Source organism: Chelonia mydas, chromosome 2 (assembly GCF_015237465.2).
Source record: "Chelonia mydas isolate rCheMyd1 chromosome 2, rCheMyd1.pri.v2, whole genome shotgun sequence".
NCBI classification, from domain to species: Eukaryota; Metazoa; Chordata; order Testudines; family Cheloniidae; genus Chelonia; species Chelonia mydas.
The window spans coordinates 149,076,680-149,096,119 of record NC_057850.1 but is presented as its reverse complement, the minus strand read 5'-3'; the positions used below and the strand labels follow the sequence as shown (position 1 = coordinate 149,096,119).

The window sequence follows — 19,440 nt, the reverse complement described above, 5'->3', positions numbered from 1 at the left end:
GGGATTAGAAAAACCCTTTTTTTGATGAAATTGGTTTTAAATAACCACTCACCATAAAGTCTAGTGTATGCATGGTGAAACAAGGGCTGGGATACCTAAGGAGACTGCATTTCTGACTTCTTGTTAACCTGTGTGGCGAGACAGAAGTTTACTTTTGTTACCGGCTTTGTATATCTTATGGAAGAATAACTACCAGTTTTGGGGTGGGTCTGCCCCATTTCTCAGCAGTTTGTCCTGAATCTGATATTCTCAGCTGTGACCCACTGAGGCACGGTGACAGTTTCCCAAACAGCAGTGGAGTAAAACTCACAAGACTTGTCAGTTTCACAGCTGCAATTCGGACTCCTGAATTCCATTCTGTTTGCTGCGGTTCACTGGGTGTTATTCATGGGAGAAGTGGACCCAAAAACAGACTGGTAGAGGGGAGTTTGTTTATTTAGGTTATTCTGTGGCACTATTACTGCAGTTCCTGAATACTTCTAGCCTCAGGGAACCCACATCATCTTCATTTTACAGATGAGGAACTGAGGCACAGAGAAATTAAGTGACTCACCCAAGGTCAAACAAAGCAAGCCTATAGCAGAGCTAATAATAGAGCCCACACCTTCTATGTCCTAGTCCTTAACCAAAAGATCATTCTTCCTCTCCACAAGACTCTTCTCTTTCCCCTTGCAGTACCCAGAAGATTAGGAGGAAGGTACTGTGTTAATACTTCCCCACCCTCACCAGTCACAAGGCTCTTAGGTGGGCGAGAGTCAATCCCATCCATTTATGCCATCACCAACTAACTCTACTGTAACATGGGCAAAGATATAGGGGCGATGGATATCACTCAGGTGGTAAAATCAGATTTCTAACAGTTGTGTCTGAAGGTGGCTGGGCTTCAGAGTCTGGCATTGCCCCTAGATCTCATGGCTGACTCTCCTCCCTCCATTTTTAACGTCAACAGCTTATTAGTGTCTGCTAAAACACAAATTTGGATTTAGGCCATGACTCTAATGCAGTCATGTAAAGTATTTCTAGGACACTTTCTGTATAGCAGTTTGTTTGGCTGTATAAAGAAATAGCACCAGGACTCCAAGGATCTCAACTCCTTAAAAGACCGTTGTAAAAGTCAGCTAATCTATGAGAATTAAATATTTATTTGAGAGGAAGCAATTTAAGCCTTTTAATTCACTCCAAGCCTCATTTAATTTCTCCTCTACTCAGCTATTAGACATAGATTCAATTCACAGACAGCTTCTGAGCCAAATTTTGGGAAAGCAAAATAAAACTTGACTATTTTAGAATTCCTTTGTCTTCCAAATTTCATATGAGCACTATACATGACCTTTCTGAGATCTATAAATTCATCTTCAGTGGAGAAAAATTTTCCATTTCTAACCATGATCACTGGCAGCTAATGTTGAAATCGGTTGCATTTATTTTTAAGTTACACCCAAGTTGCCTAGAGCATGCACAGGTGCCCTCTTTAGCATTTCTTTACATTCAAATAAACTACTAGAGTAGACAGGAAGCAGGGCATTAACTTAGAAACTTTTTCTAGTTAGGAAGAGTACGAATATCTCCTGTTCATCATTGTTGTTTTTTTTCCTTTGTTCTTTGTTGCTTATTGTTTTTGTTTGTTTGTAAGGCAGACTGAAAGTACAGATTTCCAGACTCAAGATGCATCCTGGAGCTGGTCACAAAAAATTCTGCAGTGTGATTATGTTTCATGACTATTCATTGTCAAATACTACTTAATACCTAACAGGTTTAGACCAGACTCAACTAACCAAAGAAAATTATAGCAAAACCAAGCAACCAGCTATAAAGAAAGTGTGTACAATTCAAGTCAATGCCAGCCATTGAGAAGAGTTAAGTAAACAAGAATGGTATTTACACACCATGAGGCAGGAACCACAAAACATGTATAAACCTAATGTTTGCCTGAAGGCTTTTTTTTATAAACTAAATGAGCAAGGAATCAGTAACCCCAATCCTACACACTGGCAAGACAGTTTTGCCTTAAGCTATTGTTCCTAATTACTTTGTATGAATAAGACTTTTTTTTTTAAATCACAAATATGTGTTTGATGCTGTCCTAACATTAATCACACCACATAAAAGAAAACCAGAAAAAGAACTTCACCGTATCATAGAGACAACTTTTGGGCAGAAATTCAAGTCACCACATTCTCCCCACCATGGAGAAAATTTCAGTGGAAAGTTATCACATTCTTTTCTACACTGCAGTAATCACCAACTGAAATTCAAACAGCCAGAATCCTTGCTGAATGTGGAAGTGGAAAGTAGGTAACCACAAACATTTCCTGGAACTGTTGCCCATGCCCAAAATTTTGGTCACAAATACATGTAGAAGTTTACAGGAAATGTTTTCAGTAAACTTGGATGTGAACATAGTCCATTGAACTCTAGAAAATACTCAGCTAAATCTGCAAACAAAGATTTTTTCAGATTAACAGGTGCAAGCAAATGCATCACTGCATTAAAATGCTAAAAATTTACACGGAATATGAGATAGCAAACAGATCACAACCAAAGCCATTTAAGAAGCATTAGGGTTTAGCCAGAGAGCTACTTGGAATATGCAACAAAGAAATGCAACAGTAACCTTGAATTAAGATTACACTGCTTTCTGTTTAGAAAGAAGTCCCTTTCTCTATTCCTTAAATATGTATATACACAGACACAAAAACACGCATCCCCAAAATCTAGATGCCTAGCTAGGTATAACAATTCTGCACAAAACATGATATAAGCTCGACAAAAGAACTTATGGGTCTATCAGCGTATAATATTTCACCACATATCTGCACCCTTATCTGCATATACAATCCAATTATATATGTAAAATATTTTTTATTTATTTGAAACTATCCCTAATAAAACAGTTTAAAATAAATAAGTTGCCTTTACCTTTTATATGTATTTAAAACCCAAGTTAAAAGGCTAACAATCTCATTTGCTTCCAGATCTTCTGAAGCGAGATCCTGCATGCGTGTGGACAAAGCCTGGTGGTACATGCTCAATAATTTTTTGAAAATGTCATAATGTGGGGGAAAACATTGAACCATTAGATTTTTGGCCACTAGCAGATCATCAAGGACATATTTGCGTATGATTTCCAGATGGCGCACAAGCCACATTTTGTCAGATTCTCTAGTATCTGCTTGAGTGCCTTCAATCCTGGTAGTTACAGTTCTGTCCAAAATATTGAACATTTTTTCTTTCCACTTCTTTGGCCTGCCAGGAGGAATGAACCCAGTTTGTTTTTTCCGGTCTAGCATGCGCCTGTCTATTTTCTCTTCCCTCTCAATTATCCTGACAACTGAGACAAGCAAGGTTGGGTCTCGACGAACAGTAACTAGAGATCTTTGAACCACCATCCAGAGTTGTTTGGCAAGCTCCTCAGAGAGTTTTTGCATATCCCCAAAGTAAATATGGATAAGATTCATGTCATGGGTGTTCTTGCTATCCATACGATACTGCTCATACATCAGATCATCACGAGAACACTCTAAGTCCATCAGCTTTCGATGGGCTTGCAGAAGTTCCCCTTGTTCAGTCAAATCCTGAGTCTCCCTAACAATCTCTGGAACTGAAAAATAAAAACAAAAAGGAAAAACTAGTAATATGACACTATTAGGATACAAAAACAAATGTTACAAAACCATAAATGTATCAAGAGAGACTGTAGAACAAGAGTAGAAAATTAATGAGTTCTATTTGCTAGTCTGGTTTCCCCTAAGTAATGGCTCACAGATACGTTCAAGAATTGCTGCAAATCATTTTTAGGTTTTTAATGACTGTGCTACATCTTTAATCATAATCTTTATTTTGATTATAGACCACAATATCACAGATTTATAGAATCATATAGCCAACAGAAGGCATCATTTATTTTTGTTTAAAATACACATAAAGCTGTATGAATAGTCAGTGTACTCACTATTCCGTATAATATCAGTAGTTGGGATCTTCTTGCACCTCATGCAAAGTAAACTCTCTCCAGTAAACTCCCCCGAACAAATGATGCAACCCCACTGAAGTTATTGAGGCTATATGTACATAACCAAAGGCAAATTCTGTCTGGTTAAGTATAATGATTAATTAAGAAAGGGAAACTAAGTTCAACATCTTCCCTTTACAATAAGATAGTCTTTAATGCCATCTGAATATACTTTCTTTCAATTTGTGATTGTCAAATCATACATCAAAGATTAGTGATGAATTACCTGAGAAGATATTTTTGAGGTTTTCTACAGCAGCTGCCAGCTGACTATGTTGGACTACAGCATCCTTAACATCTTTGAGGTTTTCTATGGTGTTGATACTCTGTCGCCAGTCTTTATTGACATCTATCAAAGATCGCTGTATGTCCTTTACGTCATTCAATGCATTATGCAGTTGGCTTAAACCAGTTCGTACCCCATCCAACTGTGACTGGATTGCTGCCTGTAAAGAGAGTTATTAAATTAAATTTACTATATATTAACATTGTAAAACTAAGGTCTTTTTTTTATGTTTTCAACTATTCCACCAGTATCTTATTGTTATACATAAGAACGGTCATACTGGGTCATACCAATGGTCCATCTAGCCCAGTATCCCGTCTTCCAACATTGCTGGTACCAGTCCCTTTCCTAATGGTTCCTAATATTCTGTTAGCTTTTTTGACTGCCACTATATGTTAAACAGATGTTTTCAGAGAACTATCTATGATGACTCCAAGATCTCTTGTGGCAGGAGGGATAGCTCAGTGGTTTGAGCATTGGCCTGCTAAACCCAGGGTTGTGAGTTCAATCCCTGAGGGGGCCATTTGGGATCTGGGGCAAAAATTGGGAATCAGTCCTTCTTTGAGCAGGGGATTGGACTAGATGACCTTCTGAGGTCCCTCCGAACCCTGGGATTCTATGAGATGTGTGTTACCAAAAAAAAAAAAAAAAAGAGAAAGGAAAAGAAGAAGATCACAGAAGAATATACCTATATAAAAAACCCTGAAAAGTACAAATTATCAACTTTTTTTTCAGAATCTATAGGGTAGTTTTTATCAAAGGAGAGAGAAAAAAATCAAAAATGCATTTATGAAAGATTGTAAGACAGTCAGTCAAATGAATACCATCACTACTCCATATCAATTAATCCTGGGAAAAATCTTTATTTAGACCAAGCCATAACTATTTCAATAATTGAGCAGCCATAGGGATGCTTGGAAACTATTATTCAACTGCATCCTTGGGTAAAATGTATGTCCTTTCTGTTAACTGGGATAATGGGATGGCAGAGTGAGGTGTTTTCTAAACTTTCTTCACAAGCTCAGACTAAAAGCGTTGCACTGGCAAACCTATGAGGACCATAATGATCCAGACACCTATTTATACCATGCCTATTAAGAATGTAGCTATAACTGAAGCATTCTATAAAGATGTTAATTCTTTTTCTCCCTATCAATGGATGAAAATGGAGAAGAGATATTAGGGGGGGAAAAGTATGAATGTAGTACTTATTTGTTAGGAAAACAAAGCGGTGAAGCAACCAGAGACCCAGCACTCTTCATGAACTAGGAGAGATGCCCCAATACAATGCTACTTAACATTCAACATCCTCAGGACTGTGACGAAACAGGAGAGCTGAAGTGTCTCCACTATAAGAACTGGGTCTAAATCCAAAGCCATCACCAAGCACACTGACTAAATTAAATTTCTCCATTGCAAAGTGACAGTAGTTGGACTCCTTGGGAGACACAACCCAAGAGAGGGCCAAGAGAGAAAAGTTACTTTACATCAGATGCATTTTCCACACAGTCAAGAACCACTACAAGTCAGCACATGATGAGTCAGTATGACAACCAGGGTCCAGACACGGGATCTGAACCCCAAAAAATAAGCAATTGAATCAATGAATTGTATACAGCATTATTGTACTATAAAAGTGCATCGAATAAGGTCTGTTAGGAAAACTAGTGACACACTGGTTATGAACATCATTGCATGAAGTATATATGGGTGGTGTATACTGAGTTAGGTATGTGTGCTGGAAATAGGTTCCTAAAATATGTTGGGGACAGAGCTGATAAACCAGCCTGCATTAGACAAAGGAATATGGATTTACCTATCTGGATCAAGCTTTGTAAACCAGATGACGATGACAGTACTTTACATGTAAGGTAAACAAAACAATAAAGCTAACAAATGGTAGCTTGCAGTGCACACTTGGGGCACAGAGTCTGCACTCCAGGATGCCTTCCTGGCTCTTAAGGCAGAGACAATGGATTTTGGATAATAGAAGGGGATAACATTTTAGTTATCCATCACTTACGGAATACAGGGAACAGCACCTTTTGATTCTGTGAATATTGGGTACCCTGGCCTGGAGGGCTGGAAATGCCAATAACGATGAGAATAAGAACTGCTAAGGCAAAGATTACATTTAATCACTACAAAGCGTGTTTTATTTTGTTTTGTTTGTAACCAAACCCGTCTCTATTTTTCTTGCTTAGAATCACTTAAATCTCTGTTCTTTATTAACAAACTTATTCCTGTTTTATTACAAAATCCTCTAAGTACAGTGTATTAAACTGAAGTGTGAGTCTTCAGCTAACTTAACAGGCTGATGTGTGCTCTGCCTCTTTTGAAGCAGCAAACCTACTAATTTCTATGAGTGTCCAGTGAGCAGGACTGGACACTCTAGGGGGGACAATCTCCGGGGAACTCGGGAATTGGGGTTCACTGACCTGCAAGGCAAGGTTTAGACTGGTAGAGTCTTGAAGAGTTTGCTGGCATGGCAGACAGGCTGGTGTGACAGGAAGCCAACATAACTTAGCAGCAGCAAAGCTCTCACTTTTGTAAAGGCAGGGGAATAGTAACAGTGGCTCACAGTTCTATAACAGTCAGCTGCACCTATCAAGCAAAAACTCTTCAATTAGGTCTCCAGCGTGGGACAACATTTAAGATCAGCTGGGATGCATCGAAGCGTGTCCAGTACAGTGGGTTAACATAATACAGTGGGTTGATGGAAGTCAGACCACGAAATAAAGTAATTTTTAAAAATGAAGAATGACCAAGATGGAACAGGGTAATCAGAAAAGAAAACAGTAGGTCTGGAAACTGGAAGAGACTTCAAAAGATATGTCAAAAGCCACTACAGGTCAGTGGAAGCTCTGTTGCTTACCTCAGTCAGAAAAGAACTGACCTGAAGTATTCTGGCGGAACTGAGGTATTAGTGGTTTAGTTGAACATGACATGCAAACCAGCACCCTGAACATGACAAAAAGCCTTCAGAGTTATAGAAGTTATTGGCAATCTCACAATGGAAGCTCTAGAACCAAGTGGGAGCCCTGAATACTTTTGTATCCTCAAAGAGGTATTGTGAGGCTAAATTAATTAGATGTTTTTAAGGCATTTTGAGATCCTCAGAACAAATGAACTGCAAGTGTTATTCTTAAATATCTGCTCCCTATGTGTCTTCCAAGTCAGATATGCAGTTCTTAATTATAATACCATATTTTTCTGTCATCACTGCAGACCCAATACAGCTACAGATAGATACCAGGTCTTTTACTACTTCATCTATCAGAATTGCCACTTAACTTTCATTTCCATTTTCATAACTGTGAACCTTCCCTTAGCTGGATTATTAAAACTGAGATAAGAAATTCTTGTCAGTTCCCCTCCTTTGATCATTAGGGTACTGGATCTTCAGGAAAGGGGAACAAAGTTATGAAGTTCCACTCTCATTTCCTTGAAAAAACCTTCTACCCCAACCTTCTGCAGATACAGGGAGAATAATACTCCTCATTTAAGAGCCTACTGGCACTAAGAGATATTCAGATGCATATCGCAAATTATTGTTGCTTAAAATAATTTAAATTTAATAAGAATTCAACAAATTCACACATCTAAACATTTAAATAAAGGCAAACAGGAAAAGGATTTTTCCAGCCTTCAGACAGGACACAGGTGCCTTTCCCTTCCTGAATCATATATACTACACTCTTTAGAATCTGCAGGGATCCTCTATAAACCTAAGTAAAATCAGTTGCTAAATTTTTAGAATGGATCTTTTTTGAGAAGCAATCTTCAACTTTTATTGAAACATTAATTGCCAATTATTATAACAGAGCCTTGTTTGCTTAGGTATTAAAATTCATAAGGAATAGAGGGTGCCTAGTGCGGAACGGTAGCAGTTGTAGGGTCTGAGGGTATTCAGGGTATTTGAGTGATTATCTAGAAGCACAATGAATTATGAAGTTACAATCAATATACAGCTTTCATTCATGCAAAATTTAGCACATTTTGTACAATTGTTCTTTGGCATACTGATTGTACTGAGCAAAGACTAAACTCCACGACTTAGAAAAATCTGAACACAAAGTAAAGATTTCTGCTTTGTTATGCACTTTGTTGATGCTCAGCTCTATTAGTTTCATACCTTTAGTCGAGCTTCCACTGAGGCTTTCTTACGAGCTTCCCTCCTGCGGTACTGCTCCACTTTATCCAATTGGTCAGGTCGCTGAAGCATTCCAGCTACTCTTTGTACAGCTGTTGCAACTGCTTCCCTGTCTGTTTCCTCCATTGTTGAGCAGTGTCTCAAAATGCAAAAGCCTTCATAATTTAACAGGCCTGGATGAAAAGCATAAAATGTTTAGAAAAATCTATTTCAATTTGATAGTTACTTATCACTTCTGAATAAAAAGTTCCAATATATTACTTAGAGAGAAAGCCAATTTTGGCAACAAGAGTGTAACAAATAGCATCACTATTATAAACACCAGTAAGACACAGCAAAATATTTTAAAAAATTAAGCATTTTATTGTATCGCTCTACTTTAAGCATTTCCTTTGGTTAATAGTTCTTCCTTAAAACACTGCTATACAAATTGCTCTAATTAAGTTTGTCAACAATTTGATTGCAAACCTAATATTTTCCTTTTGCAAATCAGGATACAGATTATGCACCTAGAGTGGATGCTAAGGGGGAATGAGAGGCATATGAGGAGGAATTCTCCATGCAAGAGCCATATAAAACAGCTATTCTTGTGCTTGGAGGACAAGGACTCCTCTGATCTAGCACCCAGGAATGCAAATCATGGAGGGCCCTCTCTTCAAATTTCCCATGTTTTTAAAACTCAGTGAAATCTTGTGCAGAAGGTACATTTGAAGATTTAAGATTAATGGTCATTTTTGCCTTTATCATTCAGAAGGGAAAAGTTTATACACCAGCCTTACTGAACAACAATCTTCTTCAGATAATTCCACCAAAAAAAAAAAGCACTTTTCAAAATGTCTGTCATTTTACTAGCAGCAAACAAAGAAGGCCAATGCCACCATTCACCAGCACCTCACCATGCTGCTCTCTACCTCTTAACAGTATTGGGAGCTACCATCTTCCTTGAAAGTAGGCTGGCTTCACCTCTATTGAGAAAAATGGGAGGAAGAAGCTAATTTGAAAGAGGGCATCTCAACTGAGGGTAACCTGTGGCTTCTGTCCCACTGGAAATAATAGAAGCCACTTTGATATAGAGCAATTTTTGTAGGATTTCTCATGGGGGGGGGGAGAGAAAAAATTCAATGTGTCTTTTAAAAATAAGTTTAATCAACACCACAAATACTTTAAGCATAATTGTACGATTATTCTATTGCAATGGGGAAAAATTAAGCTTGTTTGGGAACCCAAATTGCATTTTCATACTTTAACATCTTTGGATTTCTTTTAAATTTAACCTTAATTCTGAATTCCCTGGGAATCTAATTTTTTTTTTTATAATTACAATATTCCTGTAATGTATTTTATCCTAAATTACTGATATGTACCCTCAGTCTTAACTTCATCCTACCAGTTTTCGTCTGGGTATTAATATCCTCCCACTTCTTATCCACTTCCCCTTCCCATATTCGAACAAACAATCTATTCAAAGAAAAAACACAGTATATCCTTCTGTTAAAGGGAGAAGTATCACAAACACTCAATACACTCCTTTGACACTTCAAGTATTTTGTTATTTCAAAACATTTTTTTCCAGACAAAGCACAAGCACATATGTAGTATTGATTTGAAGAATATACGTCAAGTCTGACATTTTTGAAGGCTTTTATCTAAACACAAAAATGCACTGAAAAACAAAACCCGAAAACCGTATGTTCTCACACTCTGTCACTAAGAATGTCTACATTGCATCTGGGAGTAAGCCTCCCAGCCCAGTTCCAGCATGAGCTACAACATCAAAGCAATGTCTACACAGCTATTTTTAGTATTCTAGCACAACCCCTACTAACATGAGTCTGTGGACCTGGGCTGGGAAATTCACTCCCATATGCAGTTTAGAGATACCCTAAGTATCGCGTAAATTCCCAAATCCGCCAAAGACCAACACCTAATTTATAAATTGCATTACAATATACGTAACCTAATTTGTTTTTGCATTGTTAAAAAAAGCAACTTATTTCAGTGGCAAGTTCATAAATGTAAATAAATACAGTGCTGATCGATAAAAAGGGAAATAAAGACAACCCAGGAAATTACAAACCAGTCAGCTTTCTTTCTGTACCCGGAAAGATAATGGAGCAAATAATTAAGCTATCAATTTGCAAACATCTAGATGATAACAAGGTGATAAGTAACAGTCAGCATGGATTTATCAAAAACAAATTGCGTCAAACCAACCTGATAGCTTGACAGGGTAACAAGCCTTGTGGATAGGGGGGGAAGCAGTAGACTTGGTATATCTTGATGTTAGTAAAGTTTTTGCACAAAGAAAAGGAGTACTTGTGGCACCTTAGAGACTAACAAATTTATTTGAGCATAAGTTTTTGTGAGCTACAGCTCACTTCATCGGATGCATACAGTGGAAAATACAGTGGGGAGATTTATATACACAGAGAACATGAAACAATGGGTGTTACCATACACACTAACAAGAGTGATCAGGAAAGGTGAGCTATTATCAGCGGGGGGGGGGGGGGGGAACAGGACCTTTTGTAGTGATAATCAAGGTGGGCCATTTCCAGCAGTTGACAAGAACGGGGCAGGGGGGGAATAAACAAGGGGAAATAGTTTTACTTTGTGTAATGACACATCCACTCCCAGTCTTTATTCAAGCCTAAGTTAATTGTATCCAGTTTGTAAATTAATTCCAATTCAACTCTTATTGGAGTCTGTTTTTGAAGTATTTTTGTTCAAGAATTGCCACTTTTAGGTCTGTAATCGAGTGACCAAAGAGACTGAAGTGTTCTCCAACTGGTTTTTGAATGTTATAATTCTTGATGTCTGATTTGTTCCATTTATTCTTTTACATAGAGACTGTCCAGTTTGGCCAACGTACATGGCAGAGGGGCATTGCTGGCACATATCACATTGGTAGATGTGCAGGTGAACAAGCCTCTGATAGTGTGGCTGATGTGATTAGGCCCTATGATGGTGTCCCCTGAATAGATATGTGGACACAGTTGGCAACAGGCTTTGTTGCAAGGGTAGGTTCCTGGGTTAGTGTTTTTGTTGTGTGGTGTGTGGTTGCTCGTGAGCATTTGCTTGAGGTTGGGGGGCTATCTGTAAGCAAGGACTGGCCTGTCTCCCAAGATCTGTGAGAGTGATGGGTCGTCCTTAAGGATCTACAACCTATCCTGGATGATGCGTTGGAGAGGTTTTAGTTGGGGGCTGAAGGTGATGGCTAGCGGCGTTCTGTTATTTTCTTTGTTGGGCCTGTCCTGTAGTAGGTGACTTCTGGGTACTTTTCTGGCTCCGTCAATCTGTTTCTTCACTTCAGCAGGTGGGTATTGTAGTTGTATTAACGTAAAGAAAGTAAAGTAAAGCTTTTGATACTGTCTCGCATGACCTTCTCATAAACAAACTAGGGAAACGCAACCTAGATGGAGCTATTATAAGGTGGATGCAACACTGGTTGGAAAACCGTTCCCAGAGAGTACTTATCAGTGGTTCACAGTCATGGTGGAAGGACATAACGAGTGGGATCCCGCAGGGATCAGTTCTGGGTCCGTTTCTATGCCATTATCTAAATCATTGATGAAGATATTGAACAGAGAGTACACTTATAAAATCTGTGGACGATACCAAGCTGGGAGGGGTTGCAAGTGCTTTGGAGGATAGGATTAAAATTCAAAATCATCTGGAAAAACTGGAGAAACGGTCTGCAGTAAATGGGATGAAATTCAATAAGGACAAATGCAAAGTACTCCATTTAGGAAGGAACAACCAGTTGCACACATACAAAATGGAAAATGACGGCCTAGGAAGGAGTACTGCGGAAAGGGATCTGGGGATCATAGTGGATCACAAGCTAAATATGAGTCAACAATTTAACACTGTTGCAAAAAAAGCAAACATCATTATGGGATGTATTCGCAGGAGTGTTGTAAGCAAGGCACGAGAATTCTTCTGCTCTACTCCACGCGGATTAGGCCTCATTTGAAGTACTGTGTCCAGTTCTTGGCACATTTCAGGAAAAATGTGGAAAAACTCGAGAGAGCCCAGAGAAGAGTAACAAAAATAATTAAAGGTCTAGAAAACATGGCCTACGAGGGAAGACTCAAAAAACTGGGTTTGTTAAGTCTGGAAAAGAGAGGACTGAGAAGGGACATGATAACAGTTTTCAAGTATGTGAAAGGTTGTTACAAGGAGGAGGAAGAAAAATTGTTTTTCTTAATCTCTAAGGATAGGCCAAGAAGCAATGAGCTTAAATTGCATAAAGGGAGGTTTAGGCTGGACATTAGCTTGCCCACCCTGATCTATGAGGATCATTGACACTTTCCTTTGTAAAGGGAAGGTGTCAACTATTTTTGAAAAGGTACTGGTGAGGCCCCACTTCAAGGAACCATTTCTTGACTTTAACAATCTTAGTCCCAGTACCACCTGTCTCTAAACCCCTGTGTTTAACAAACTGTTTTAATAAGGGGGCTTTGCGGGCTTTCCAGACTCATCTCAATCTGATCTTCAGTCTCCACTAACTTAATTTCAGATGTGGATTTAGTATAGAGATGGTATTTTCATTGATGGTTGACAATCTCCTCCTGGACAGACACAAGTAAAGTGTATATGCTGGATTTGTTGGCTTTATTAGTAAATTATTATATCATTTAATAGAATTTGAAAAATTCACTTATTAGTAGCACATAAGAGGTATTATTCTGGTAAGTAAGAAGGTCTAAGCTGTTAAAGTTTAAGTTCTTTATAAAATTAAGTTAAAAATAAGGTTTTCAGATTTAGAGCTGTCAAGGTAATCTTCTAAATGTGAACTTATTAACCAGTGACGTATTGTCTCTCTCAGAGTGTAGACAGACAACTTCAGTGCCTTTGCTGCTGTTCATGGTTTTCCTAAGCAGCTTCAGAGTGCAATTAACAAGACTATTTAGTTCACTGCTACTACTCAACACTGAAGGTAGCAGCAAGCTAACAAAAATCATGTCAGTTTCACTCTGCTGCTGTTTGGGAAAACTATGAGAAACCTCAGCAGCAGACACTGGAACGACTACCCTGTCTTCCTCTGCACCCCAAGGAGGCCAGAGGTTGGACTATGAAAATTAACACAGAGACTCTACTCTCTGATTGGACTCGGACAACAGTAGGGAACTTCCACCCAGTCATATCTCCCCCCCCCCCAATAACACATCCTGTGATGCCCCCTGTGATATTAGCTAATTAAAATATGATCATGCAAATCATTGCTGTTATATAATTGCAATGAATCTTATACAAAGTGTGAGGCATGGCCAGAAAGGGTTAAGCAGCTTGCAGGATAAATGAACCAGAGCCAATCTGTAGAGACATGTTAGAAAGTATAAAATGGTAATTAGGGCCATTCCATGGTAGAAAGGCTAGAACTTTGAAATGTATACCTACACTGTATTGTTAGAAATTAGAGGTGACACTAACTGTATGTGTGTACTACGGCTGTCGATTAATTGCAGTTAACTCACGCGATTAATTTTTTTGAGTTAATCGCGATAAAAAAATTAATTGTGATTAATGGCACTCTTAAGCAATAGAATACCAATTTAAATTTATTAAACATTCTTGGATATTTTTCTACATTTTCAAACATATTGATTTCTATTACAACACAGAATACAAAGTGTACAGTGCTCACTTTATATTATTATTTTATTACTAATATTTGCACTGTAAAAATGATAAAAGAAATAGTATTTTTCAATTCACCTCATACAAGTACTGTAGTGAAATCTCTTTATCGTGAAAGTGTAACTTACAAATGTAGATTTTGTTGTTGTTACATAACTGCATTCAAAAACAAAACAATGTAAAACTCTAGAGCCTACAAGTCCACTCAGTCCTACTTCTTGTTCAGCCAATTGCTAAGACAAACAACATGTATGGGAGATACTGCTGACTGCTTCTTATTTACAATATCAACTTCAAGTGAGAACAGACATTTGCATGGCATGTTTGTAGCCGGCGTTGCAAGGTATTTATGTGCCAGATATGCTAAACATTCACCCCTTCATGCTTCGGCCACCGTTCCAAAGAACATGCTTCCATGCTGATGATGCTTGTTAAAAAAAAATGCGTTAATTAAATTTGTGACTGAACTTCTTTGGGGAGAATTGTATATCTCCTGTTCTGTTTTACCTGCATTCTGCCACATATTTTATGTTATAGCAGGCTTGGATGATGACCCAGCACATGTTCGTTTAAGAACACTTGCACAGAAGATTTGACAAACGCAATGTGAAATTTCTAAGTATAGACACAGCACTCAACCCAAGGTTTAAGAATCTGAAGTGCCTTCCAAAATCTGAGAAGGACGAGGAGTGGAGAATGCTTTCAGATGTCTTAAGAGCAACGCTCCAATGCAGACACTACAGAACCCAAATCACCAAAAAAGAAAATCAACCTTCTGCTGGTGGCATCTGACTCAGATGATGAAAATGAACATGCATCGGTCTGCTCTGCTTTGGATCGTTATCAAGCAGAACCCGTCATCAGCATAGATGCATGTCCCCTGGAATGGTGGTTGAAGCACGAACGGACGTGAATCTTTAGCACATCTGGCACGTAAATATCTTGTGACACCGGCTACAACAGTGCCATGCGAACACCTGTTCTCACTTTCAGGTGACATTGTAAACATAATGTGGACAGCATGATCTCCTAGAAATTGTAACCAAACTTGTTTGTCTGAGCAACTGGCTGACGTAAGACTGAATGGACTTCTGGTTCTAAAGTTTCACATAGTAACTGCATTCAAAAATAAAACTTTTTGTATATAATTCTACATTTGTAAGTTCAACTTTCATGATAAAGAGATTGCTCTACAGTACTTGTATTAGGTGAATTGAAATATTATTTCTTTTGTTTTTACAGTGCAAATATTTGTAATCAAAAATAAAGTGAGCACTGTACATTCTGTACTCTGTGTCATAATTGAAATCAATATGTTTGAAAATGTAGAAAACATCAAAAATATTTAAATAAATGGTATTCTATTATTGTTTAATCGTGCAATTAATTTTTTTAATCGTGCGAGTAATTTTTTAATTGCTTGACAGCCCGAGTGTGTACTCATATCTTGTTAAATGTTAGCCATCTAAACAGGCAGTTCCTGTCTGTCACTATACCTGTTGATTCAAATATCAAAAGGAAATATTAACATTTAGATTAATCTTGGGTGAAATAATGTCTTTGTCTATATGCCTCTTTAAAGTTTGTGATAGACAGCCTAATGGATAAATTGCCTTATGTTAATTTGTATAGCTAACTACTGGTAATGCTTAGGAAATAGACCTCCTTCAAAGTTCCCATGATTGCCTGTTGTTCACCTAAGAACTCTTATCTGTCAAGAGAAGGCCTGGATCTGTATAAAAGACCCTTGGGTCCTGATCCTTTTTATCTCAGATCTGCTTGATGCTTCATTCAGGGGAAGCTTAAGCCCCAAGGCTGAAATCTCCAGTCCTAACCTGGAATCACGCTGAATATAAACATTGGACTATAACTTAAGAACTAATTCTGAAAGAACTTTTTGCAACTACAAAGTTCTGGGCAATGAGAGAAAAATAATACAGGTTTCTGACATTCTGTTTAAAATTTTTACTGATGTAAAGTGCCCAAGGCGCTTTCACAAAGGGAGCTAATATAGATATCTAAATTAATGTTACAATACTTGTTTTAAAACAAGTTTGTACAACTGAATTATGAGACTGACATTTTTCAAGGGACAGAGAAAAGAAGAGTTGGGGAGCAGAGCGCTGCAAGATATAAGGGAGAATTGGGATTTTGTCATGAGTGGTAAGGAACTAAGAGGAGAAAAAAAGAGTAAAGACTAATTTGGGCCACCCTGCCCCCTCTTTCTTCTGTGCTTCAGGAGAGGCTCCTAATGCACAACTTCTTCAGGACAGCAACTACATCAGGGAAGTAACAGGGCAACATTTAAAACTGCTTCCCACATTGAACACATGTGATATTTGGACTCCATAAGCCATGAGCAATGAAGAGGGTTGCTTAAAGAGTCCCTGGCTACTCTTCTGCACTGGCCTCTGCAAATAAAAGATAACAAATCCTACAATTCAGACCAGAGCCCTCCAAGGTCAGAAATAATACAAGGACACCTGAACTCTATTTGAAAGAATACCACATGGACAGGGCCTATCTGATCTATCCCACTGCACCTGCATCCCAACAGTACAAAGGAAAAGGAGCTGATGGTGGTTGGGACCTGCACAGGGCCCCAGGTTGTCCTGAGTTAGGGTCACACCGCCACACACAAGGAAAAGGAAAACTGTTGCTCCTCACAATATCTGCACAGCTCATCAAACCAAACCCACCACAGGACCATCCTGATCTTCTCCCACCAGCACCAAACCCACCTGGGCCAGCCTCACCCGCCCCCACCGGCGCCAAACCCACCTGGGCCAGCCTCACCCGCCCCCACCGGCGCCAAACCCACCTGGGCCAGCCTCACCCGCCCCCACCGGCGCCAAACCCACCTGGGCCAGCCTCACCCGCCCCCACTCCCATCCCCCAACCCGCCCCGCACCCGGGCCGGCTGCGGTCTGTGGCAGGGGCGGCTTCCCGCCGCGCCCGGCCCCGCGTGGGAGACTCCCTGGTCCCAGAGCCCGGCCCTGCCCAGAGGCCACCGGGCCCACCCGCAGCCGGCTCCCGGCAGGGGCCAGGCGGAGCGACACTGGCCTCGAAAACTGCCACTTCGTTACCTGCACTGCGAGCTCCCAGGAAGCCACTGACAGGCGCGCAGTGCGCAGGCGCCGCCCTCGACGCCGGAATCGTAGAGGGACAGTCCGGCACCTCAGGCTCACTGCGCAAGCGCGGAACCAATTCTCCCCCCCCCCCCCCGCTTCTCCTATTGCACTTGCGCCGAACCCTTTCCCATTCCCCTCCCTCCCAATTCTCCATTGCGCCTGCGCTGAAAGCCCTTCAATGCTACCTGTGTGGGGGCTCGCGGTGTCCTACAGAGGGGCTTCGCGCCCTTCCCCCGTTGTGCTCATGGGGCGGGATTTGAAAGCGTCCCCCGGGAGAGCAGCGTGGAAGCTATTCCTCAGCCTGGCTCCACTGCCCGCGCCCGTGGCGTGAGTGCAGCAGCAGTAGGCTGTCATCCTCTGTGCGGACAGCCCGAGAGAGTGAGATACACATTTGCCAGTGGGTTTCACTGGTCTTTGGACAGCAGAGGCGGGATGAAACACAGGGATCTTGGGCTCCATGCCAGGCTGTGCAGGGACAGGGGAGTGTGCTGTAGTGGGCACAGGCCTTCTGCCTGTTCCCACCAAGCTTGACCACCCCCCACATCCAGCTTGTCCCTGTCACTGCCTGTCTCTTCCCCACCCCTGGCTCTTTGTGCCAGTCCAGTTTCACATGCACACCTGTCTCCTTCACTGGAAGAGCTGTTGGATGCAGGAGGGTTGGGCTGCAGTGGCAGAGATGGAGGGCACAAAGGGATTGGAGTGCACTGGCAGAGTTGGGGGTGCAGCATGGGTGGTGGGTATTGTAGGCCAGGGGAGGCTAATCCTCCCCTAATAGCCAGGCCCTGCCCACACTTCACCCCAAGGTCCCCTCATGCATCCTGCTCTTCTCCCTTGGCCCCAGCGCAGGCTACTCCTCTTCCTGCCCTTGCTCAGTCACTCCCCCGAAGCATGTGGTGCTGGGGCTGCCAGGACTACCCAGCACTCGGTGGCTGAGGCTTCCCAGTGGGGTTGCCAGGTGTCTGGTCTTTGACCGGAACATCTGGCAGAAAATAGACACTGGCGGCTCCGGGCTGCTAAAAGTTCAGTCAGTGGCGCAGTGGGGCTAAGGCAGGCTCCCTGCCTGCCCTGGCTCCGCGTGGCTCCCGGAAGCAGCCGGCATGTCAGGCTCCTAGACACAGGGGTGGCCACGGGGGCTCTGCACACTGCCCCCACCCTGAGCGACAACTTCGCAGCCTCCATGGGCTGGGAACTGCGGCCAATGGGAGCTGCAGTGGCGGTGCCTGTGGCCACACACAAAGCCCCCAGGCCCTGTGCCTGGGAGCCAGACATGCTGGCTGTTTCTGGGAGCCGCCTGACGTAAGTGCTCCCTGGCTGGAGCCTGCATCCCATACTCCAACCCCCTGCCCCAGCTCAGAGCTCTCTCCCTCACCCTAACTCCTTGCCAGAGCCTGCACTCCCTCCTGCACTCTGAACCCCTTGGCCCCAGCCTGGAGCCCCCTCCTGCATCCCAAACCCCTCATTTCTGGTCCCACCCCAGAGCCCACACCCCCAGCTGTAGCCCTCACCCCCCCTGCACCCCAATCCCCAGCCCGGAGCCCCCTCCTGTACCCTGAACACCTCATTTCTGGCCCCACCCCAGAGCCACTACCACCAGCTGGAGCCCTCACTCCCTTCCATACCCCAACCCCCTGCCCCAGCCTGGTGAAAGTGAGTGAGGGTGGGGGAGAGTGAGCGACTGAGGGAGGGGGGTTGGAGTGAGTGGGTGTGGGGCCTTGGAGAAGGGGCGGAGCAAGGGTGTTTCATTTTGTGCAAGTAGAAAGTTGGCAACCCTACCACCTGGTGCTTGGGCTGCCCGGTGCTCCGGGGTTGGGGCCACTCGAGCCGGGACTGGGGTGGGGCAGCCAGCAGGCTGGGACTTGGGGAGTACCCGTGGGTCAGGACTTGGGGTGACTGGGGCGGGTCTCCTCCATGCATGGTGGGGGGCTTGGGTGAGGGAGGGGCCTTGGGCAGAAGTGGTAGGGCCGGGGGCCAGCCTCCCCGAACTGGGGGCGGTTCATGTGCCGCCCATGGGATGCAGGATTGGGTGGGATGTGCTGGCAGAGTGTGGAGTGCAGGACTGGATGTGTTCTGGCAGAGCTGGTGGTGCAGGGACATTGGGGTGCACTGGTAGAGCTGGGAGGTACAGGAAGGTTGGGATCAGGAGCATTGAGTGCACTTGTAATGCTGGGGTGCAGGGTGGTTGGGGTGCAGGAAGGATAGGGTCCAATGGTAGAAA

At 41.9% G+C, this 19,440-nt stretch overlaps 1 protein-coding gene across 3 annotated transcripts in view; it reads right to left on the bottom strand.

Annotated features, from left to right (window-relative positions):
• The window catches only part of EXOC3 (exocyst complex component 3), a 35,857-nt gene extending 18,467 nt beyond the window's left edge, over nucleotides 1-17,390 (bottom strand). The window contains exons 1-4 of one of the 3 annotated variants that reach the window (XM_037893404.2): nucleotides 17,181-17,390; nucleotides 8,434-8,624; nucleotides 4,239-4,458; nucleotides 2,920-3,601 (exon numbers count right to left, since the gene is read on the bottom strand). In XM_037893404.2, the coding sequence (XP_037749332.2) occupies nucleotides 2,920-3,601; nucleotides 4,239-4,458; nucleotides 8,434-8,624; nucleotides 17,181-17,379 (1,292 nt within the window). In that variant the 5' untranslated portion in view covers nucleotides 17,380-17,390. Of the gene's footprint in view, nucleotides 1-2,919; nucleotides 3,602-4,238; nucleotides 4,459-8,433; nucleotides 8,625-17,114 lie in introns of all 3 variants that reach the window. The other 2 variants (XM_037893405.2, XM_043540320.1) reach the window with 2 other exon arrangements.
• Between the last annotated feature and the right edge of the window lie 2,050 nt (nucleotides 17,391-19,440).